Below are 25,094 nucleotides of genomic sequence, written 5' to 3' on the forward strand. Positions count from 1 at the left end.
GCACTACTTGCTGAGCAATAGTCTAGCAATACAATGGCTCTAAAAAAGTTCAGCTTGGTGCTGAGTAAAACGTATTTCCTGCAGTACAAACTACTGTTGTACCTCCCAGCCCCTTCGTTCCCCCAGGGGTGAAAAAGAACATGCTGTTAGATGAGCAATCCTCCCTGGCTGGCCAAGACCACACATATGCCGTTAGCTGAGACACCAAGCTGACTGAGAAGCAACTTACCAGATATGTGCATTTACTCCCTCTAGTGGAGATTTTAAGGAATGACAACATTTTACTCATGGAAGAAAAAAAAAACATAGGTGGACTTTTTACAGTTCCTAGGCTTCTTTCCCTTACCTTATCCTTGCCGTAGGATACTGCTGAAGACAGACAGATCCAAACATTGCCTATCATGGTGGGCTGTGTTAGCAAACCTTTAAGGACCGGGTCATCTTTTATCGAGTTTCCACTCCCTTGAACCTGTATTAGCACTCTGCCAGGAAAAAAAAAACTTTAGGTAATATAAACATGACCAAAAAGCTCTGGGTCACGGGGTCCAGCCCTGCAAGGAGAGGCGTTACAGGCAAAATCTCGTTCTTCTTATGAGAGGCCTGCGTACCATCCACCTTGGCCTCAGTGGCACTTTGGATGGATCCAGTCTGTGGAGGCTATTTAAATCCAGCAAGGATCCCTCCTGGAGCTCCTCAGAGCACATCTTCACTCGTGACCAATACCTTAGACACTGGGAAAAAACTGATGTACTCCTGGTTGGAGGAGGGGTTATTTAGGGTGTGAACTTCCTGTGTTGGGTATGCCAGTGTCCATCACCTGAAAGTGCCTATATACCCAAATAGTTACTATTATGGCTCTGTGTCCCGTGATGTATGATAAAGAAAACTGACAGACATACTTGATCGGACAGCCCATGTGAATGGGCCCTTAGGCCCCTTTCAGGCGGGAGGACTCTAGCAGCAGATCTGTCTGCTCAGCAGAGCAGACACAGCCCATTCTCCACTATGGGCAGTCGACTAGAAACAGACTGACTGTTTCCATCCACCGGTCATCCGATCCCTTATTTGTCTGTTTTTAGCGGATAAGATGATGACAGGTGTTAACACATGTCCATTGACATTCGCCGCTCCATACAGCGCAAAGGATAGTCCACCCGTGTGAAAGGGGCCTAAGAATAGCTTATATATGCATTTTCTTTTAATAGAAAACATAATTTTGTTTTTAGACCTAGTATGTTTTTTTTTTTTTTTTTTAGCAAAACCTATAACTGAAAAAAATGCTCTTTTACAATCCTCTGTTAGGTACACAATATGCATTAAACAGAAAGCAGATGACCATAATTTGAAATCTGATTGGATGCTATGGATTACTGCATTTAGTACAGCTTTTATGCACTGGTCCCACAAAAAAGTCTAGGAGAAGCAGGCAAAAGAAGCTCAAAAACAATAGGTTTCAAATGTGACTGCAATTTATCTAACTCCTCATTCAAGGAAATCTAGTTCAATGACCATGTTGTTAACACAACTGCCTTGCAGGATTGGAGTCCTGGGTCAGCTAGCACAAGAAACAATCTGCATGGAGTATGTGTGTTCTTACTAGGTCTGTGTAAATTTCCTTAAGTTTTTCCAAAGTAACAAAAATACTGTACTCATAGGCTAATCATCTTCCACATAAAGTGGACCGTGTGTGTGGGTGCCTGTACATATTAGATTGCAAGCACAAGGGAATAAAGTGAATGTCTCTATATAGCCAGCATTATATGAATAAAAATGCTCCCACACATTGATAGCAGAGAAGTTTATGGACAATTAAGCCTATCAATTTAGCAGATCTTCAAACTTCAGAGAGTCATTATGACATAAAGAGTCATCATCACACAACTGAGAAAAGACATACTACATCCTGACCATTTTCTCACAGACGCCTGGAACCTCACCATCCAATCAGTTACTGCATTTTCCACAGCCAGCTCCAAACGTGGGAGTTACAATGTGAGTTTTAGCCATTTTCATGCTTATCAGAAAGAAAACAAATTACTATCAACCTACAGAAATAAATGTATTTCCAACCAGTGGCAGCTGGTAAGATAATAAACTATAATGAAGGCTTCTATTAAATAAAGTGACCCCCTCCTGTCCCAGTAGAATTCTAGATTTCAATAAGGCCTATTTCTAGGTCACGGAAGGTGAAGCGCACATTAGCCAAGCAGCACCAGCCTCTTTCAAGTTTCGGTGGTCGTAATTAAAGCAATATTCCATGTGATGTACCATACGGTGTGAGCCCCATGCTGAGTGAGGGACTGGATAAAATATGAACCTCTCCTTTATTACTGAGCTCTGGTTCCTGAGAACACTGCACTTCGCAGGGGTGACCCCAGTTCAAGGGGAGGAGATAATTATATAGGATATCTGGGGCCTTGTATGGGGTACCACAGACTGACAGGAGATCTCCTGTGAGGGAAGGAAGGAATTAACGGTTTTACATTCCTGATCTTTCCCTGAAGACCAAACACACGAGAAGAGATTGGAGGACCCCCCCCCCCCCCCCTCCCAAGGTTTAAAAGTAATGAGAAACATGACAATTACTGCAGGTTTAATGCATTACATCACTCAGAATTTAGACACGGGGGGACCTTCACAGAGAGCACAGGATTGTGACATTAGCATGCTCAAAATACCAAACCTTATGAAGGAATCAATCTCTTACACTACAGCGTGACTCTTCTACAGGAGCACAAAACGCTTACACAGCAAAACTCCCCATCTCCATTACAAATATGATATTCTAATGGCATGCATGTGCTAATAAAATCCCTTTAAAAAAAAGCAATACTTTGCAAGAAATGGAAGATGTCCATTTTCCCAAGAGGAATAATGCTGGACATAAATGGGTGGATATATATCTTTTGACCCAATGAATTAGCATATTTTTTTTTTTTGTAAATTTAAACTGTAGTATCAATAGGGAAAATCCTGCCATCGTGGTGGGAAACCTCTTTTAGTCGATGGCAGAAGGCCACTAAAGTATATTATGCAATGTGAATTTTTATATTTTATGTACATTTGACATAGATTTATTGAATTTATTAACGTTTATCTGCAGGTTACCTGTAAACATCTGACATGATATTATCTTTTCTCCCCTCCCTACGGGTGACCTGGCAACATTTGGTGGTTTATGGTCATGTGGATGCAGTATATTGCTGGATCTCATTCTTCATTTATTTATAAATCTGTTTAGGCTCCCACACTCAAATCAAGAGGTAGGACATTTTGTTTTTTGTTTAATATGGTGTCTCTGGTCTCACATTCAAGTGCAGACATAACATAACATAACATAACAACATAACGTAACATAATAAGACATAATATGTTTATATTTGATGTATTCATTTGTATTTTTTTCTGTCTTTATTGCACAAAGTTGTCGGATTATCTTTCTTAGATCTAAATAAATGAACCACGTTCTTTCCTGAAGAAGCCATACAGCGAAACATGTAGAAAAAAAATATGAACGTGACTACAGTAAATCATTGTCACTAATAGGATGTTTTGCATACACCTATGGCTTTGATTATACTGTATGTATTGTTTTTATGATATTGTCCATTTAATTAAAATGTGTATATATTTTTTTACATATTGTTGTTTCAATACTTTGCACCCATAAAGTCCCACATCTTTCAAACATTTTCTCTTATATTATGTAAAGGTCAATCAGCTTAAAACCTGAATAATTTCTAATACTTTCAGACATAAAAAAATAACATTTAAAAATGTTATATCTAGATAACCAAGTGCTGAACAATTTTTTGATTTGGTATTTCACAGCCAAGCATTTGAAAGATTAGATCCTTTCATTGGGTCTCAGATCTGTCCATGTTTGGGAAGACTAAAGCCTGGTACACACTACTAGTTTTCTATTCAGTCAACCCAGCTGGGCTGAACGAAAAAAAAAATTGACAGCTCGGACAACTAACAGGATGTTAGTACAGCCCCCGCCAGAACACTCTGGTCAGCGCTCTCAGCCATTGGCTGAGAGCACTGATTGGGAGCATCTGCAGATCTTTGTTGGTCATGCCCCTTCGACCCAAGCCGGCTGAACGGCCAGCTTCTGACGGATCGGCTGCAATATACACAGTCCGTATGTCATCCAATTTCTATTGAACCGGCCGATGCCGGCCAACATGCAGACCCATGTGTACTAGGCTTTAAGCTGCCCATACATGCGTTGAATTCCGAACAATTTTTCTTTGGAAAATCGTAATGATTTTTTGTTCAAAATTCACACCATTAGTGGGCCACAGCAACGGACGATTTTCGTGCGCCCACTGAATTTGAATGATTGGGCATGTTGGAATTTTTTTGAAAAACAAACTAATTTCTAATTAATGATGGGAGAATCGTGAAAGAAATCTAATTGAAAAAGAAATGCCCATGAGCTGTGACCTAGAAAGAGGAAAGAAGAATCTCGGTCACAATATTTATTTTTTGTAGCAACATGAGGTGAAATTGAAGGCTTGGTTGTTTGAATTTTGAAATCAATGGGGGCACCATCGGATTACAAAAGGCACAACATTTCTGATTTTCAAAAGAAAATTTGTTTGGAATTTGACCCATGTATGGCCTGCATAATTCTTTGTGGAATCAAATGAAAAATGAAAGTTTAATTCGGAGGGAAAATACCTGTGGAGAGATACTGTTACCTTGCCTATTCAGGGCAAAGTGAAATCAGACTCGAAGGTAAAACACAGAGATAAGGATACTTCTTTTCAAAAAAGTGACACAATGAAATGAAAATTAAAAATTACAGTTCCATAAATGAAAAAAAAAAAAAAAAAAAAAAAAAAAAACTTATCCTTGTGTAAGGCTCCATGCACTCTAGCATTTTTTTTAAGCTCCTAGAAGCTGTTAGCAGCTAAATTGTGTTATCCTATGTGTCCATGCACACTACACATTTCTTTGTAGAGTTTCTTGGGTGGCTTTTCCAGCAGAAAAATATGGTGAATGCTCCTAACTGCTACTAACAGCTTTTTATGAGCTTTTCCTTTTTTTTTTTCCTTCATGTGCTGCAAAAACGCCAATAAAATGCTAATGCTCCTAAAAGCTTCTAAAATGCTACTAGAAGCTTGCATAAAAAATGCTATTATCAGCATTTATCATCTAGTGTTTTTCTGGCATTTGTTAGCTAATAGTGTGCATGAAGCATAAGGCTCCAAGCACACTGGGCTTAAAAAAAAAACGTCCGTTCTCTCTGGAGTAAAAAAAAAACGCTCATATAGAGCATTTTTTGTAAAGTTTAGATGAGTTTAGGAGAGTTTTATGTTTTTTCTGCCTTCAAGCTCCAAACAGAAACATGAACCAGAAGGTTTTTTTTTTTGTTCTGCCTCTAAAGGTTAAACTCAAAATATGCCTTCCTAATGTGCATGGAATAACATTGAGCTGCTTCTACAGGCAGAGCACATACCTCCTGTAGAAGCAACATTTTTTTTTAGGCCAGTGTGCATGGAGCCTAAAATTTGATGAATATTGTGAGTCTATTTTTATTGCAGAGCATCTCACCCTTCAAACAAATATTATTCCTCCACTGCAGCCAGTACTGAAATGCTAATGCTAGGTACACACTATCAGTTTTTTTTTTTCTGTTCAACTCAGTGGGATAAACAAACGAAAAACTGGGGTGCTAGAGAAGAGCTTCTTGTACTAACTATTCCATGTTAGTACAGTGATCTCCCAGCTGAGATTTTGTGCTCTGACAGTGGGACGATAGGGGGACAGCACCCCCCCCCCCCCCCAGAACACACTGGTCTGCACTCGCAGCCATTGGCTGAGAGCGCTGATCGGATGCCAATTAGCAGATGTTTTTTGGGCACACCTAAATGTCCAGCTGCTGTCGAATAGGCTGCTGTACACAAGGGCTGAATTTTGGCAGGTTTCTGTTAACCCAGCTGATATTTCCTACAGTTTAGTCTTAGGCTGGGTACACACAGGCTGAATATCGGCCACTTAAAAAGGAACTGGCCATCATTTGGCCCGTGTGTATGCCAGCCTCTCTCACAGAAGCTGGCCCAACGACCAGCTTTTTTCGAAGGGAAATGCTGGAAAACCAGCATCTGATCAACACTTGCAGCCCATGGTAGTCTCCCTGTCAGAAGGCACAGTGGGGGAGATCGCCGCACTAACATCACATGTACTTTGGGAAGGGAATTCAGTAAGGTCAACAATTGGGAATCTAATGAACATTTGATGGGAAAGTAATAAATACATGTGAATGCTCAGAAGCAGTTGAAGTCCTGCACTATATGGCTTCTGTTTAACTTTCATCAACCCGTCTTATGTAATTCACCTGGTGCATTCTGTGTCACCCTGTTCTCAGTGCTGGCAGAAGTTCAGTCTCAGATAAGCAAATGGAATGCAATGCAAACATGGCTCTGTATATAAACCCTTTACACACCAATAAATACTGCAAAACACAGCTGGCTTAAAAAAATTGCATAATTCCTACCAGAATCTGTCCTTTGCCCATAATCTTGTCCACAATCTCATTGTTGTCTTTGTTGAGTTTACTTTTATCATAGCACTTTTCATAACATAGGATCCGCAGATATTGTGAACCTTCCAGTTCAATTTCAAACTCCTACATGATTGAAGAAGATAGTTTTAATTGCAATGCTCAATATAGACCTGTTTACATAGAAATGATTTTGACACATTTAATGGCTCATTTGCATAGTTTCTGTTGAGTAGTGCTAATCTGCATAAAGATATGAGCAACACAAGGGCACAAAAAAAACAATAACAATAAGAAAAGGAAAAACTGTAAACCGCGAGATGCTTCGTAACAATGCACTGCAACACCCTTCACAGCACACCAGCATGCACACATTACACAAATAATTTAGTTTGCAGGTTGGTGTGAATAAGCCCTAGACTACATCTCTCACTAGGCCGAGAAGAACACATCAATACAACAATCAGAGTAATAATGTCAGGCTGGCAAACCTAGTTTTGCACAGTGATCTGCATAACAAATTGTAGATTTAACTGGTCATTTGTATGATACATCTCAGGTCCCTCAATTCAGGTTTCCCAAATGGAATATAAACTCATCTGGGTAGGGCCCCTTCCTCCTCAGATATCATGTTTTTGTACTTGCTTTGTCTAGAGTTTGTAATCTGCACCATCTATTACTTAAAAGAGATATTACAGTCAAAGCATACACTTTTAATTTTATATTATCAGCAATGCGTATATTGGATTGTCATAAAAAGGGGCGTTGCTGGGTCTACAAAAGATCTGGGGCTAGAGCCCACAGCAGCGAAGTAAAGAAAGTCATATGCTTGGGCGTCATACACATGTATATAATAAACACGTTTGTGTGTGTGTATATATAAAAATATTGTTCCATATCTTATTGCGGATCCCCCCTTACATCAGGGCCTCTTAGAGATCCCCCTACTTACATCAGGGTCCCCAAAGCCCCCTTACATTACATCAGGGTCCCCAAAGAGCTACCCCCCTTACATCAGGGTGCCCAAAGCCCCCCTTCATTACATCAGGGTCCCCAAAGAGCTACCCCCCCTTACATCAGGGTCCCCAAAGCCCCCTCTCATTACAACAGGGTCCCCAGAGAGCCCCAGGGCTCAGGACTGCACTACATGAAGAATGTAGGGTTCAGCTGTGCCCAGGAATGCAGTCTCAGTCTCACCTGTGCCCACATCTCAGTCTCACCTGCGCCCACATCTCAGTCTCACCCGTGCCCAGGAATGCAGCCCTCAACTGTGCCCAGGAATGCAGCCTCAACTGTGCCCAGGAATGCAGCCTCAACTGCGCCCAGGAATGCAGCCTCAACTGCGCCCATATCACCCTCATCTGTGTCAGGGATCAGAGAGGAAAGGAACAGGAAAGCCGGCCGGATAATCACACAGGGCGGCGTCTCCCACTGTGTCAGCTTTAATTTGAATCACTTGGTGCCCATCGCCACAAATCCTGCCTCCTGGATTGGCTTCTACCTACGATAGGCAGCACACATTCATTAGACAAGTGTGCTGTCTGTCAAAAGGAGCCATACCAGGAGGCGGGACTTTGTGACGGTGGGCGCCCAGCGATTCAAATTAAAGCGGACACAGCAGGAGACATCGGCTTGACACCCACCGGTGTGGCACCTGGGACGTACCGCCCCCCCCTCTGCCTCAGCACCTGCCCCCTGGTCACCCTAGAGACTCGGGGCTATAGCCCTAGAAACCACCCCCTAGGGATGCCACTGGTCACAAATAACTATTGTTCGTATTGCAATATAAGCTTACTTGAAATATCCTTTCATATTGTGAGTTCTGCCTGCCGGCATCTCTTTCCACAACTTCCTGGATTCTCTGCATGCTCTGCAGCTTCTCCTCTGCTGTTTAGTTTCCTTTTCTAAAGGCTCATATACACTATAAAGAAACATTTTCATCCGAGGAACAATCGTATGATTTTCTGATTGTGTGTACACAACTTTTGACAGCTGATTCCGACCTTCCGAAAGAAAAGTTCCAAAGGGACAAACTCCAAAAATTTTCTCGTACGTGAACAGAATGAACGATTTTCATTCAATGTTATTGTACCATTTTCATATGAGAAAAATTATAAATGAAAGACTGCGCATGATCAGAAACAATGTCCAAAAAAAAAAAAAAAAGCCTCTGTCGTACGAGAATTTTCGTTCTTTTTCCCTCCTCGTTTCCGACTTGCAACAACAAGGATTGTTTGTTTCCCCCGATTCTCTTATAGTTTGTACCCCACTTAAGGCTTCAGGTATACTTGGCCTGATTTTCCATGGCCGCGGCTTTGAAATCATGCTACTTTAGCACAATTTCAAAGCTGCAGTTCAGTGCGATTTGCACCTGCGGCAATTTGAATGCTTCCATTGTCGACAATGGGGTGTGACTTGTCATGCGATTTGGAATTGTTCAACGTACATATTTTGATGAATTATGGTTATCAGAGTAGTAGTAAATGAAATCGGGGCTGGTGCACAGCTTACCTCATTCCACTCAGGCTCAGTCGTGTCACGGAACACTCTGGTTTTAGCTTTGCTGACAAAATAACCAAAGGAATCCACTTCTAATGTGCAGTAGGGATCTGAAAGGAGACGTAAAATGAATGTCAAATATGAGATAGTGGGAATATCCTATTCATTTATTGAAGGAGAAAACTTATGCTGATCTTTATAAAATACCAAAACTAGCATTTAGTTGGATGGGGTTTACCATAACATTGAACAGGATCTAATGCGACAGCTTGTATGTTCTGATGTGATGTCAGAACATGCTTTTTGCACACAGACATTTAGGCTGGGTTCACATAGCCGTACAGAGCAGCTCACAGCAGGGGTCCGGTGCGTCCCCCGTTCACCATTTCAGGTCTGACTTCAGTCCGAATTTTGCGCTGAATTTGAACCTGAAATGGACCAGAAGATACACAGGACTCCTGTGCAATTCGCTCTGGAGCCGCTCCGGAGATGTGTGAACTGGCTCCATTTAGAGCCGGTCACAATCTCCTGAAATGTGAATTATATGTGGGGAAACCTGTATCCGATTCTCAATAGTGTGAACTCAGCCTTAAAGTAATTGTAAGCCTCAGACTATATATAGTGTGTACTTGTTTCAATTCAGATCACTCTTATTTCTGTCCACTTCTTTGTTCCTGTTATCAAAAAGAATCTCTTCCCACAAGTTCTCCTGACACCACGAGAAAAAAGGGGACAGGGGAGGGACATCCAGCAGATTAACAGCCTGAGCTCTGTTCCTGTGTGCTGGCGGGTGTGCATCTTTCCTCCAATCAGCTCTCCTCACTGAGCTCTGCAGAGTGTCATTTCATTTCTCCGCTCCCTGTTTTCTAACAGCTCAGACATCACTTTGAATGGATGTAGAGAAGAGAAGACTGCAGATAGACATATACAACTTATGTACCAAAGGCCAGCCACTTCACTGGGTATATGTCAGGGTTAACAACCACTTTAAAGGCTTGTTTACCAGACATTGCATGTGATGCAATGCCAGACATTACATGTGATATGCACCACATTGCTGTGCAGATCACATGCGATATCTGTGCAATGCAAATTCAGCCATACAGATTATATGGCTGAATTTGCATCGCATTTGGACCAAACTCGTGCAGAATCGGATTGCATGCGTGTTCACACCCATGTGATTCAATTCCTATCTGAATCCACAGTTAGCACTGTGAGCTGATCTGGGGGTGTCTTTGTATTGACACCCACAGCGGTTCGCAAAAATTACACATTTTACAAACTGTTTGTAAATGTACTGAAAGTTGGCAACCTGCCAGTGAGTAGACTTTGTTAGACTAGATTAGTGACATACTAGTTAGTAAAGCCAAAACAAGTCAACATTTTGGATCTAAATGGTTAAAGTGGAACTTTAGTCAGAAAATTAAGTCCTGCTAGATCACTTCAGACTGGCTTTTGCAGGTATAGCTATGTAAAACATTAAAAATAAGTGTCTATACGGTTTAAAATCCAGTCATACACTGTCTCACCCTGCTCTGCACATGCTCAGTTGCTCTCTATTTTTAGGTACTGCAGTGTTTGTAGAGGCCGATCTGCCAACAGCCTTAAAGCGGAATTAAATGCTCCTATCCTTTACAGCCGAGGAAACTGCTTCTGTTTGATCTGCAACTGCCATGGTGCTGAACATGCAGTTATGACATCAGCCATTTGATGGTTTGACAGTTTGGTTGAAGAAACAAGCAAATGTGAAAGTTAGCAATCCTGACATTCCAGGAATGTAACTTTTTTGAAACTGTTAAATTGATCGGTTAAGTGCCGCTTAAAGATTTACTGCTGTTCGGGGGCTCTGGGCTTCAGAAAAATGGCAGCCTCCGGCAGGAAGAAACAGGCGCAATGCTGGAGGAAATTTACAGCACACACTGATAAGGATGGAAGCATAATTATTAATGTGAAATGCATGTTCCTTGCTAAAAAAAAAACATTCTTTATCAAATTGTTAAGAGTAAAGTTCCAATAAAATTTTCTGTTTCAGTTTTTATTGAACAAATCATGTAAAATATGGCTAAACGGTGAGTTTTAATAGAGAGCGTATATGTTCTATAGAATCTTCAGTGTATTACCTTTGAGTAGAAGGCTGTGGCTATATGCCTGCCCCCTACAGTCCACCAACTACAAGTGCCAGCATGCTGACAGATTTTTAAACATGAAATACAAACTAGACACAATTAATATATTTGCTGGCCCCAGTGCAAGGTTACGTTATGAATAATTGATGAAACCTCTTAGTAAAGCAAAACACAACATATAGGAAGCTAAAGCAAACCAACCAGTGCAGGTTTTTCACTAAACAGGTGCAAGGTTAATGTGACTGGTCACTGTACATCATCTCCTCCCTTTGGACTGCTTTGTCTTCTAACCCTCTAGGACTTTTGCAATTGTCCAGTTAGTAGACATTTTCATCTCAAGGTCAGGTTGTAAGCCAATACTTCGCTCCCATAGTCATGCTGCAATGACCTTCTATTGTATTCACACTGAATGAGATTCAGCTGAACTTGTGTGCGATTCATCATTGGGGGACCTGATAAATATTAAGCATGACCCCGTCACAGCTGTGGGATTGGGTTTTGCCTCACATGAAAGGAGTCTGAGCTCAACATGTCAGATCCACTTAGTGGTTTTTGATCAAAAGCTATTTTACAACATGGGAGTTCAGGGCAGCATCTAATCTTCAGAGACACATCCTGTTCGATACCCTTATTTTATGGTAGAACTTTACGCTGCGTGCCAGAAAATATATGGGAACTGTATAAGAATAACCAGGCACAGCCAAATACTGCTGCATCAAAGCAATACATCTGTGTTATAAAATACATCTAACAAAAATCAAATATAAATACACACAAAGGAGTTTTTTTCCCAATGTGTCTAAGGCTGCATGCACAATGGGCATAGAAAAATGCCAGTTCCCTTGGCAGAGAAAAACGCTCATATAGACCCCTTTCACACTGCGGGAGTTTTTTCAGGCGCTAGAGTGCTAAAAATAGCGCCTGAAAAAAGTGGTTCCTTTCGCTCTAGCATGGCGTCACAAAAAGTCCGGCCAGCAGCTTCTTTGGAGTGGTAAACTCACCGCTGCTCCCCATTGAAATCAACGGGGCAGCGCTGCAATACCCCGTTTGCGGTGGATTTAACCCCTTTTCGACCGCTAGCGGTGGGTTAAAACAGACGGCACTAAAAATAGCACCGCTTTACCGCTGACGCCCTAGGCGGCGCAGTGTGAAAGCCATCAGAGTGTTTTTGTACAGTTTAGTTTAGAGGAGTTCAGGAGAGTTTTGTGTGTTTTTTTTTCTGCCAGAAAGCTCCAATCAGTAAGACTCTAGACGTCACATGTCTAGAGTTTGTTTCATCAGTTCAGTCACATTTTTTCATGGAAAAAACTGATCCGTTTACATCAGTACTTTACATCCACTCAACCACTTGAAGTCAAATTGGTTTACATTAGAGCTGCACTATTCTGGATAAAATGAGAATCACAATTGTTTTTCTTAGAATAAAGATCACGATTCTAGCGGCATAACATCTTTCACATTATACAAAAAAAATTGGGCTAACTTTACTGTTTAATTTTTTTTTTTTTAATTCACGGAAGTGTATTTTTCCCCCCCAAAAAATTGCGTTTGAAAGACCGCTGCGCAAATACCGTGTGACATCAAATTGTAACAACCTCCATTTTATTCTCTAGGGTCTCTGCAAAAAATATATATATATATATTGGGGGGTTCTAAATAATTTTCTAGCAAAAAATACTGATTTTAACTTGTAACCAACAAGTGTCAGAAAAAGGTTTAGCCTTCAAGTGGTTAAACTGTCATCTACAGACCAAAGTTCATCCCTTTGATCTAAGTACCATCTCTTCATTATCTCTCTGTGTGAGGAATGTCTTTTTTGACAGCACTTGCTCTGCACGGTTTATAGAAAAGAAAAAAAAAAAAGCCGACAGTTTGATTTAAAAGCTGACAGTGACAGTCAGCATGGGAAAGTGAGGAAGCCTGTCTGTGCAGACTGTCCCCTCACTTTATGTACATCTCTTCTCCTCTCACACACTGTGCCCCCCAAAAAATAAGAGCCATGCAGACTGTCCCTTCACTGTGTATACTGCTCTCCTGCCTTTCTCTGCCCCAACCGCCCCCCCCCCCCCACCCCCTAGAGAATGGTTGTCCCTAACAACCAATGCAAATCTGATGAAAAACTGACTGCCAATTTACATCCTTTTTCGTCAGATAATTTTTTTGACAGATGAAAAATAGGGCTTTCATTCGTTCAAAATAAACAGATGACGGAAGTGGATGAAAACTGATGAAAATAGATGATCATCTGTTGTCATCTGTTTTTCCATAGGAATGCATTGGTTTTTGTTTTTTTATTCGTCAACGCGTGGATGAAAAACAAACTGTCCGTAGGTGTGAAAGGGGCCTAAGGCCCACACGTGGTCAGTTTGTCCATTTTTTATTCATCCATTCGTTGACGGCTGAAAAAACGGACATCAATGCATCTCTATGGAAAAACAGATGTAAATGGATGATTATCCATTTACATCAGTTTACATTCTCTTCCATCATCATCCGGTTTTCGAAACTGATCAAAGCTCTATTTTTCTTCCGTTAAAAAAAAAACAGATCGGATAAAAAAACAGGATGTAAACTGACGAAAAGTCAGTTTTTCATCTGTTTTTGCATTGGTACTAGATGTAAAAAAAAAACTGATGAAAAACGGATGAAAACCTGATGAAAACGCCATCCGTTTTGAGGTGACTGAACTGATGAAATGAATGGTCTGCATGTGTGAAAGGGGCCTTACACAAACCAGAAGGCTGCATTCACACTTTAGCGTTTTGACTAGCGGGCAGATTTGCCATGATTCTGCCCGCGATTTGAAAGCGCCAATGTGTGAATGACAAATTTCAGGACTCGCATTTGAAATGCCATTCTTTTTCCGATTGGATGCAGCTGCTGTTCAGCAAACCATTTTCTGAGCGGTGCCACCTGTCATTGTGCCCATAGTGCCCACAAGTGCCACCTATCAATGCCCACCAGTGGTGCCAATCAGTGCCACCTAGCAGTGCTGCCTATCAGTGTAAGCAATCAGTGCCCATCACTTCCACCCATCAGTGCACATCAATTAAGGACAAAAATTACCCGTTTACAAAATTTTATAACAAAACAAATTTTTTATTTTTATTTTTTTAAATTCAGTCTTTTTCAATTTTTTTAACAAAAATAAAAAACCGCAGAGGTGATTAAATACCACCAAACGAAAGCTCTATCTGTGGGGGAAAAAATGATAAAAATGTAATTTGGGTACAGTGTTGTATGACCGCGCAATTGTCAAAGTATTGTATCTCTATTAGAAAGTCTCTCCTAATTATTTTCACAGTCAGGGATTTATACAAGAGAACTAATGACTAAAAGTACCGCCATTAAAATCTATTAAGGGAAACCTGAACTGCGTTTCTTAAAATACATTCCCATCAGGGAAGTAGCAGGATGAACCCAATGTATAGAACATTCTGTACCATACCACCAAAACTGTGCAGTACATGAGGCTTTCCCGAGCTATACATATTTACAAATGTGGTGACTTTTATAGGACATTCCTGAGCATGTCTACATAATATGTGATGGCTGCTGTGGGAGGCTTTTTTTCCTCTAAAGTAGACCTGTCATTAAAATTCATTGTACACATACGCTATGCTACCAAAAGTTTTTGGACACCTGCCTTAAAACGAACTTTAATGGCATCCCAGTCTTAGCCCTTGTACACACGGTCGGACATTCCGACAACAAAATCCATCGGATTTTGTCCGAAACTTGTGTTGCATACACACGGTCGGATAAAGTTGTCGGAAAATCCGATCGTACGTAACGTGACAACGTTATTTCGTTACGACGGGACTACGTTCAGGCTAGTAGCCAATAGCTTTGGTCTAGAAATTTGATCTGAGCATGTGTGGCACTTTGTCTGATCGGAATTCTCTACACACAATCGGACAAAGTCCGATCGGACTATGTTGTCGGAAAGTTTCATAGCCCAGCTCTAAAACTTTGTCCGTCGGATATTCCGATGGAAACAGTCCGATGGAGCCCACACACAGTCGGATTATCCGACAACACGGTCTGATCGGACATTTTCCGTCCGAATGTCGGACCGTGTGTACAAGGGCTTAGTCCGTAGGGTTCAATATTGAGTTGGCTCACCCTTTTGCAGCTATAACAGCTTCAACTCTTCTAGGAAGGCTGTCCACAAGGTTTAAGAGTGTGTCTATGGGAATGTTTGGCCATTCTTCCAGAAGAGCATTTGTGAGGTCAGGCACTGATGTTGGACGAGAAGGCCTGGCTGGCAGTCTCCGCTCTAATTCATCCCAAAGATGTTCTATCAGGATGAGGTCAGGTGGCACATCCATGGATTAAAGCATTGCATTTATTTTAAAGATCCATAAAACATGACACACAACGATCCAAAGGTGCTCAGCAGACACATTTCACACAAATGTGCTTACTTATGAGTAATAACTTTTGTGTGAAACGCGTCTACTGAGCACCTTTGGATCGTTGCGTATCATGTTTTATGGATTTTCAATAAATATATTGCTTTTAAATCTCTGGATGTGCCACCCTTTCTCTTTGCTTTCTATTGATTCCTCTGGCTGCAGACCAGGCAAGCACCCAGATTCACACAGCGGCATATGAGATCCTGCACACAGCATAGCATACGAGCTCATTATGAATTACTTAAAGCGGAGGTCCACCCTAATGTGGACCTTCCGCTCATTGGAATCCTCCCCCCCACCGGCGCCACAATTGGCACCTTTCAGGGGAAGGAGGGTGCAGGTACCTGTACAGTACAGGTATCTGCACCCCCTTCCGGCATAGCCATCTGCGGAAAGGGGCGTAGATTCTGCAGAATCTACGCCCCTTTCCGAAAGTCCCCGCTGCCTGCTGGGAAACACACGGATCCCAGAGACAGCAGGACCATCCTTATTGCGCAGCGCGACTTGCGCATGATTCCCATACCCAAGATGGCGGCGGCAGCACCCGAGAGACGATCGAGAGATCGGCTTCGGGTGCCGACATCGCGGGCGCGCTGGGCGGGTAAGTGTCCTTATTTTAAAAGTCAGCAGCTGCAGTATTTGTAGCTGCTGGCTTTAAAAAAAAAACGAAAAAAAACGGCGGGACTCCCGCTTTAACCAAGAACGAAGCCCCTGCAGCCCATCCTCATCTCCCCCTCTGGCCGGTGACACCTCTCCTTGGGGTTACTTCCAGGTATCGTGGCTCCGGAGCTGTGATTTGCCGGAGCTGCGATGACATCACTCCTGCGCATGTGCATGGGAGCCGACGGGAATGGCACAGTACAACTGAAGCAACAGCACGTACATGCTATTACTTCAGTTGGCTTAAGTGCGCATGTGCCGATGATGTCGGCACATGCAAATACAGGGATATCTCCTAAACCATGCAGGTTTAGGAGATATCCAGTGCAGCTACAGGTAAGCATAATTATAGGCTTGCCTGTAGTTTAAAGTGGCTGTAAAGGGTTTACAACCACTTTAAGAGTTCCCTTCACTGAAACTAAGGGGCCAGGCCCAACCCCTGAAGTCCAACCCCACGCCCCCGCCCCCCCCCCCCACCAAATGATTTGGACCAGTGCACAAAGCAAGGTCCATAAAGACATGAATGAGCGAGCTTGGGGCGGAGGAACTTGACTGGCCTGCACAGAGTTCTGACCTCAACTCAATAGGAAAACATTCACATTCTGTAAGGTAGTACAAAGTGTAATGATAATATACCATCACCAGCCACTTTATTTGGTACACCTTGCTAGTACCGGGTTGGACCCCCTTTTGCCTTCAGAACTGCCTTAATTCTTCGTGGCATAGATTCAACAAGGTGTTGCCAACATTCCTGAGAGATTTTGGTCCACATTGACATGATAGCATCAAGCAGTTGCTGCAGATTTGCTGGCTGCACATCCATGATGCAAATCACCCACTCCACCACATCCTGATGGTGCTCTATTGGATTGAGATCTGGTGACTGTGGAGGCCATTGGAGTGCAGTGACCTCATTGTCATGTTCAAGAAAGTGTTTTGAGATGATTTAAACTTTGTGACATGATGCATTATCCTGCTGAAAGTAGCCATCAGAAGATGGGTACATTGTAGTTATAAAGGGATGGACATGGTCAGCAACAATAGTCAGGTAGGCCGTGGTGTATAAACAATCTCAATTGGTAATAGGGGCCCAAAGTGTGCCAAGAAAATATCCCCCAAACCATTACACCATCAGCCTGAAACATTGATACAAGGCAGGATAGATCCATGCTTTCATGTTGTTTATGCCAAATTCCCTACCATCTAAATATCGCAGCTACATTTTCTATTGTCCAATTTTGGTGAGCTTGTGCGAATTGTAGCCTCAGTTTCCTGTTCTTAGATGACAGAACTGACCCAGTGTGGCCTTTTGCTGCTGTAGCCCATCTGCTTCAAGGTTCGATGTGTTGTGGGATCAGAGATGGTATTCTGCATACCTTAGTTGTAACGAGTGGTTTTTTGAGTTACCTTTCTATTATCTCGAACCAGTGTTTTGCTTTTAGGTCAAAAGGTAAAATTTTTGTCTCATCTGACCAGAGCACCTTCTTCCACATGTTTGCTGTGTCCCCCACATGACTTCTCGCAAACTGCAAACGGGACTTCTTATTGGCTTTCTTTCAACAATGGCTTTCTTCTTGCCACTCTCCAGATTTGTGGAGTGCACAACTAATAGTTGTCCTGTGGACAGATTCTCCCACTTGAGCTGCAGCTCCTCCAGAGTTACCATGGGCCTCTTGGCTGCTTCTCTGAGTAAGGCTCTTCTTTCCCGGCCTGTCAGCTTAGGTAGATGGCCATGTCTTGGTAGGTCTGAAGTTGTGCCATACTCTTTCCATTTTCAGGAGAAGGATTGAACAATGCTCCGTGAGATGTTCAAAGCTTGGGATATTTTTTTTTTAAACCTAAACCTGCTTTAAACTTCTCCACAACTTTATCCCTGACATGTCTGGTGTGTTCCGGCCTGAGGGCTTCCCAGAACAGCTGTATTTATACTGAGATGAAATGACACACATGTGGACTCCTATTTACTAACTAGGTGACTTCTGAAGGCACTAGATTTTAGTTAGGGGTATCAAAGTAAAGGGGGCTGAATACAAATGCACGGCACGCTTTTCAGTTATTTATTTGCAAAAAATGTTGAAAACCATTTATCAGTTTCCTTCCACTTCACAATTATGTCCCACTTTGTGTTTGTCTATCACATAAAATCCTAAGAAAATACATTTACTTTTTTGGTTGTAACATGACCAAATGTGGAACATTTCAAGGGGAATGAATACTTTTTCAAGTCACTGTATCTTTGAACTGTGGAAGGAAACCCACACAAGCACAGGAAGAACATGCAAACTCCATGCAGACAGTGCTCTATTCAGCCATTCTTGAGACTGATACACATCTGCACAATGTAAAGTCAAGGCAGGTGACAAGCGTATTTTTCCAATCTTGGTTTTAATCAGTTGCTTTGAAGGGTAGAAGAGAAATCTGGGGTTTAATAGACCCCAGATGTCTCAGTGAAGAGTACCTGTCAATGCCCATGCTTTTACAATAGATGTTGTTCATCCCTTGTAATAGCAATAAAGTTGATAAAAAAAAATAATAATTTTGAATTGACAGTGAAAAATAAAAGTAGCAAATAAAATAAATAATAAAGTAAAATCGAAAGCTCCCCTGTCCTCACATACAAAGGCAAACGCATACATAGGTCACGCAGGCATAAGTAAATGCGTACACAGCCCATATCTGGACAACAAAGCTCTGCACAGCGCCTTGATGCGATTCAGTTCGTTTTGTGCGCTATCCAAATTATTCATTCATATCTGAGGTATCGCCATGAGGGTTAGAATTTTAGCACCAGAACTACTGTATAACTCTAAACTGGTATCCTGTAATGGCTTATAAAACATTGCCTATCGAGATTTTTTTGTAATATTGTTTGGCTGTTTGTTTTGGGTAATACATTGGGTTTTTGTGCATTAAAATTCACTAAAAAGTGTATTTTTTCCCCAAAAAAAGAAAATTGCATTAAAAAAGCACTGCACAAATAACGTGTGACGTAAAAACACCCACCATTTTTTTCTCTAGGGCCTCTGCTTAAAAAATATAATGTGCAATTTGTATATTTTATATACAATATAAAGTCATTTTCTAGCAAAAATTTTTATATATATGTGAGAAGTGTCAGAATTGGCCTGATGTAAATAAATTTGAAAAAACCCCACAATTTCTCCAATTTATTTTGCTAACAAAGCTGCAAAAATATATGTTTCACGATCATGTCATATGGCATCTATACTGATATATGGTTTACTTAGATAAGCGTGGTTTAGGGAAAGTTATAGGGCTCTGGGGGATGGTCCATCCATGATATATGGATGATGGGAATTTTACAAGCTACCGTAGCTGCTAGGGGGTTAATACAGGTTTCTCTATAGAGATGTGTCCTATGCTCTGTAGAGCTCCTGGGCTGAGCTGAGCTCATGGATTTAATGCCTAACCTTCTGGGGCCGTTCAACATACCTGCAGATCTCATCAATGTCTTTTAGTGATTTCAGAGCTGTCACATTCTGTGCTGCAGTCTATGATTGTTTTATAAGCCTTGGCCGGCACGCATGTATATACCTTATAGAATTTACGTTCGCTTAATGAAAACCTCATGTAGCACTGGGACAGTGAAATGACCTAATCGACCTAGAAAAGAGCACTTACTGGCAGAGTGGCTGAATCCTTTGGCAGTGTGAACAATCACATGCAGGAAACCGTACAGTCCAGGAGATTCATCATCTACATAAAGAAAGAGCATAATTAGTTATATTTTACCAACATAAGGTCAGGATAGAAACTGGCCAACCCCAAAATAAAATACTCCCACAACCCAGATAATTAACATAACATGACTGCATTTGCAATATTTAAAGCTGAACCCAAGGCACATATTGTTTTAATGCAACAGTCTTCCAAGTCCTCTGTACATCAGCACACATTCTGGGAAAGAGGCGGGTACCACTAGGGTTTAATCATTCTTTTGTGAATACCCATGTGCTGACAGGGAACATACTGACAGGAGGAGAGGGCTGAGTGAGCAGAGTTAATGACTTATTAGTGCATTGCTGATCCTTTGCTGTCAAATCTATGGGTCAGTTCACAGCAGAACACAGTGAGGGAAAGGTGGGTTGCATGTGCAGTTCCAGCACCGTCTTTGAGATCTGCTGAAGGTGCCAATACATTGTTAACGACACCCCAAACAATCACTGTGGCAGCTAAAGCAGATTACATATATGTGTATTCACCGTTATTCTTGGAGTCCAGCTTACAGAATGCACATGCACATTTATGGACCCTGTTTGTGCACTGGAGCGCAGTCATGTTGGAACAAGAAGGAGCCTTTCCCAAACTGTTCCCATAAAGTTAGGAGCATGAAATTGTCCAAAATGTCTCGGTATGCTGATGCCTTAAGGCTTCCCTTCACTGGAACTAAGGAGCCAAGCCCAACACCTGAAATACCACCCCACACCATAACCCACCCTCCACCAAATGATTTGGACCTGTGCACAAAGCAAGGTACATAAAAGACATGGATAAGCGGGTTTAGGGTGGAGGAACTTGACTGGCCTGACCTCAACCCGATAGAAAACCTTGGGGATAAATTAAGAGCGAGACTGCCAGCCAGGCCTTCTTGTGCAGCATCAGTGCCTGACCTCACAAATGCTCTTCTGGAACAATGGTCAAACATTCCCATAGACACACTCCTAAACCTTGTGGGCAGCCTTCCCAGAAGAGTTAAAGCTGTTATAGCTGCAAAGGGTGGGCCAACTCAATATTGAACCCTACAGACTAAGACTGGGATGACATTAAAGTTTATGTAAAGGCAGGTGTCACAATGCTTTTGGCAATATAGTATGTATTATATATATATATATATATATATATATATATATATATATATATATATATATATATATATGCATACACACACACACCCCTACAGTATCTCACAAAAGGGAGTGTTACACCCCTTACATTTTTGTAAACATTTTATTATATCTTTTTCATGTAACACTGAAGAAATGACACTTTGCTACAATGTAAAGTAGTGAGTGTACAGCTTGTATAACAAAGTTTGTTGTCCCCTCAAAATAACTCAACATACAGCCATTAACCCCTTCAGCCCAGGAAGATCTTTCCCCCTTCCTGACCAGAGCATGTTTTACAATTTGGCACTGCATTACTTTAACTGACAATTGCACAGTCGTGCGACGCTGTATTCAAACAAAATTTGCGTCCTTTTTTCCTCACAAATAGAGCTTTCTTTTGGTGGTATTTGATCACCTCTGCGTTATTTTTTTATTTGCGCTATAAACAAAATAGCGACAATTTTGAAAAAAAAACATCAATACTTTTTGCTATAATAAATATCCTCAATTTGTTTTGTTTTTAAAACACACATTTCTTCATCAGTTTAGTCCAATACATATTACTCTACATATATATAAGGCAGTGGTCATCTTTGAGGTGCGTTTGGGGTCGTTATGTTGGAATACTGCCTTGTGGCCCAGTCTCTGTAGGGAAGGGATCATGCTCTGCTTCAGTATGTCACAGTACATATTGGCATTCATGGTTCCCTCATAAAGCTGTAGCTCCCCAGTGCCGGCAGCACTCATGCAGCTCCAGACCATGACACTCCACCATGCTTGACTGTAGGCAAGACACACTTGTCTTTGTACTCCTCACCTGGTTGCCGCCACACATGCTTGACACCATCTGAACCAAATAAGTTTATCTTGGTCTCATCAGATCACGGGACATGGTTCCAGTAACCCAAGTCTGCTTGTCTTTAGAAAACTGTTTGCAGGCTTTCTTGTTTTGTGCATTATCTTTAGAAGATCATCTGGGACGACAGCCAAGCAGACCAATTTGATGCAGGGTGCAGCGTATGCACTTACAGACTGACCTGCAATCTCTGCAGCAATGCTGGCAGTACTCATATGTCGATTTGCCAAAGACAACCTCTGGATACGACGCTGAGCATGTGCACTCAACTTCTTTGGTCAACCATGACAAGGCTGTTCTGAGTAGCACCTGTCCTGTATGGTCTTGGCCACCTTGCAGAAGCTCAGTTTGAGGGTCTTCGCAATCTCCTTATAGCCTAGGTCATCTTTATGTAGAGCAACAATTCATTATTTTTTTTTTTCAGATCCACAGAGAGTTCTTTGCCATGAGGTGCCATGTTGAATTTTCAGTGACCAATATAATAGAGCGCTAACACCAAATTTAACACACCTGCTCCCCCATTCACACCTGTACCCTTGTAACACTAACGAGTCGCATGACACCAGGGAGGGAAAATGGCTAATTGGGCCCAATTTAGACAGACATTTTCACTTAGGCGTGTACTCACGTTTGTTGCCAGCAGTTTAGACATTAATAGCTGAGTGTTGAGGTATTTTGAGGGGACAGCAAATATACACTGTTATACAAGCTATACACTCACCACTTCACATTGTAGCAAAGTGATATTTCTTCAATGTTGTCACATAAAAAGATATAATAAAATGTTTACAAAAATGTGAGGGGTGTACTCACTTTTGTGAGATACTTTGTGTTTGTGTGTATATATATATATATATATATATATATATATATATATATATATATATATATATATATATATATATATAATAAACCCCTTCAAACTTTGGAGATTGGGTGCTACTAATGAAGGGTTCAATTAATGCATAGACAGTTTAGAAATCCGTGCACCTCCAACCTTGTGGCACTAGTTTGAAGAAGGCCTTTTTTGTACCATCATGGTTTGACAAGTTCTCACAAATGCTCTTTTGGCTGAATAAACACACATTTAGGCAATCAGATTAAAAAATCTTGTGGAAAGTATTCCTGGAAGTGTGGAGGCTGTTATAGCAACAAAGGTTGGGCCAAGTCCATATTAATGGCTGTGGTTTTAAAATAGGATATTCAACAAGCTGATATAGGGTGATGGCAGATGTACACAAATGTTTGGCCATTTAATGCATATGCGGTTGCCATTGACAAAGAAAGTTTCTCTGAGAATGGATTTTTCTTGATGCCCTGGAAATGTTTTTTTTGTTTATTGCTAGCTATGGAGGGGGCAATTATCAATTCTGTCACACTGTATGGCTATGCTAAACCGGGTCAGACAGAGCCGCTTTATGCAGTAGACATAGGGGGAGATTCATCCATCCATGCTGTATGGCACCTTGAATGGAAGAACCTAAGAGTTTCGGTAAGAGTAAAAATCTTCAGTGCCAAATCTGTTGCACACCTTTGTAAATCTGCTCACATTACAGACAGAGTGGTCACTGAATGGAAAAAGGCAGAGTCAATTGGCTGGATTTACATTGCTGGCCTGTCGCTATTGAAGTGGTGTCTGCTGCTAAGGACAGGACCGTATACATTCCCTCAATGCAACCGTACCATGGTCTTTTGTTTGTAATATCATTTGTTAGTAATATCATTACCAGCCTGAAAATGTAGGAAATTAGCATATGTGATTAAACACCACCCAAATTAGCACTGGATGTACTATTTTTCTAAATGCAAACTATCTTAGTACAAACATATGTAATAAATATAAATAGCCTTTGAAGACAAAGTGCAATGTAGATGTGCTGACACACTAATTAATACTGTACACACTAGAGCATGAACGAGCCCTTATGCTTTCTTCTGCCAGGGCAATTCTCTGTATATTAAGATTCCTAAATGCCTACCAAACATATTTTCTTATTTGCTTGTTAAGCCCCATACAAACTATCAGATTTTCTGCTGATTTTTGTCTTCAGATTTACCAAAACCATATAGTGCAAGGGCCTGCCTGAGTGCATACAAATTGAAACTCCTAAGATTTGACCTCATATTATATGGTTTTGGTAAATCTGAAAGAAAAAAAATCATCAGAAAATCTGATGGTGTATATGGGTCTTTACAAATACAATTTACTTTGTGTGACAAGCATCCCTCTACTGGCCAAAGTGCAACATTACACTGCAAAATGTCTAATTCTATAATCAGAATACCGGTAGTAATTAAGTAGAAATCAGATGAAGTTTGGTAAATGCAGGATTTAAAAAAAAATCTCTTTTGAAGTAAAAAAACCTGTTTAATAACAATATACAGATACAATACAAATCTGATATTCAAACAGTCACTGTAGGTTCCAGGAGCATGTTTTGCACAACAGTCATTGATTCACCACCAGTGAATGTTTGCTAAATAGTTACATTTACTGCCTTATAAATTTGCCCCTTGTCGTTACGAGTGTATACACGAAGTATGTTTCATAAAGAGATCCTCTCGCTAGATCATTAATTAGAAAATTAATCTTCCCAAAAGATTATATGTGCATCTTTAATTTCAAAATAAATCTCTGCAAAGCATTATATGTGCATTTAATATATTTAAAGTATGTTATTTACTTGTTAAAGCGTCTCTTGTGTAGACATCCAAAAACCCAGAGATTGCTGCTGAGCACTGCCATCTTGGATGTGATGTGAGCAACTACAGCAGACTCAGAACGGTCACTTAAACTCTAAAGCAGAGGCGGCTCGTGCATTGTGGGCGCAGAGGCGCCTCCCCCCTATCAAGACACCGGGCGCATGAATTACTATGGCGGGGATAGGCGGGTGATGTGTATTTTGAAGCACGTGATTAGAGGCAGAGGCTTTACTAGGTGTCAAAATATGCTGGGCTCGGGGGGCAGAGCACTGTGTCCAGATTCCACCCTGTTGTGCGACGATAGCTAAGGAATTTTCGCTATTTTCACACTAACTCTCCTCCCCACCAACCAGGAGGCAGGTTGTGAGACCTGTTTCCCGATTGGCCAAAGCATCAGGCGATCCTATTGGATGCTTAGCTTTGGAGGAACAGGAAGAAGACACACGGCTGTGGGAGAAGCAGATACCGGAG

The 25,094-nt window shown here is 41.3% G+C and overlaps 1 protein-coding gene across 5 annotated transcripts in view; it reads right to left on the bottom strand.

Annotated features, from left to right (window-relative positions):
* Nucleotides 1-25,094, bottom strand: part of ABR (ABR activator of RhoGEF and GTPase) — a 608,507-nt gene that overhangs the window by 95,291 nt on the left and 488,122 nt on the right. For all 5 annotated transcript variants that reach the window (XM_077480318.1, XM_077480319.1, XM_077480320.1 and 2 more), the window contains 3 exons: nt 19,860-19,934; nt 9,023-9,120; nt 6,506-6,637 (listed from right to left, as the gene is read on the bottom strand). In XM_077480318.1, coding sequence (XP_077336444.1) covers nt 6,506-6,637; nt 9,023-9,120; nt 19,860-19,934 — 305 coding nt within the window. The remainder of the gene's footprint in view (nt 1-6,505; nt 6,638-9,022; nt 9,121-19,859; nt 19,935-25,094) is intronic.

The sequence above is a fragment of the Lithobates pipiens genome, unplaced genomic scaffold (assembly GCF_037356315.1).
Source record: "Lithobates pipiens isolate NorthernLeopardFrog02 unplaced genomic scaffold, aLitPip1_a1.2 Scaffold_16, whole genome shotgun sequence".
Classification (NCBI taxonomy): domain Eukaryota; kingdom Metazoa; phylum Chordata; class Amphibia; order Anura; family Ranidae; genus Lithobates; species Lithobates pipiens.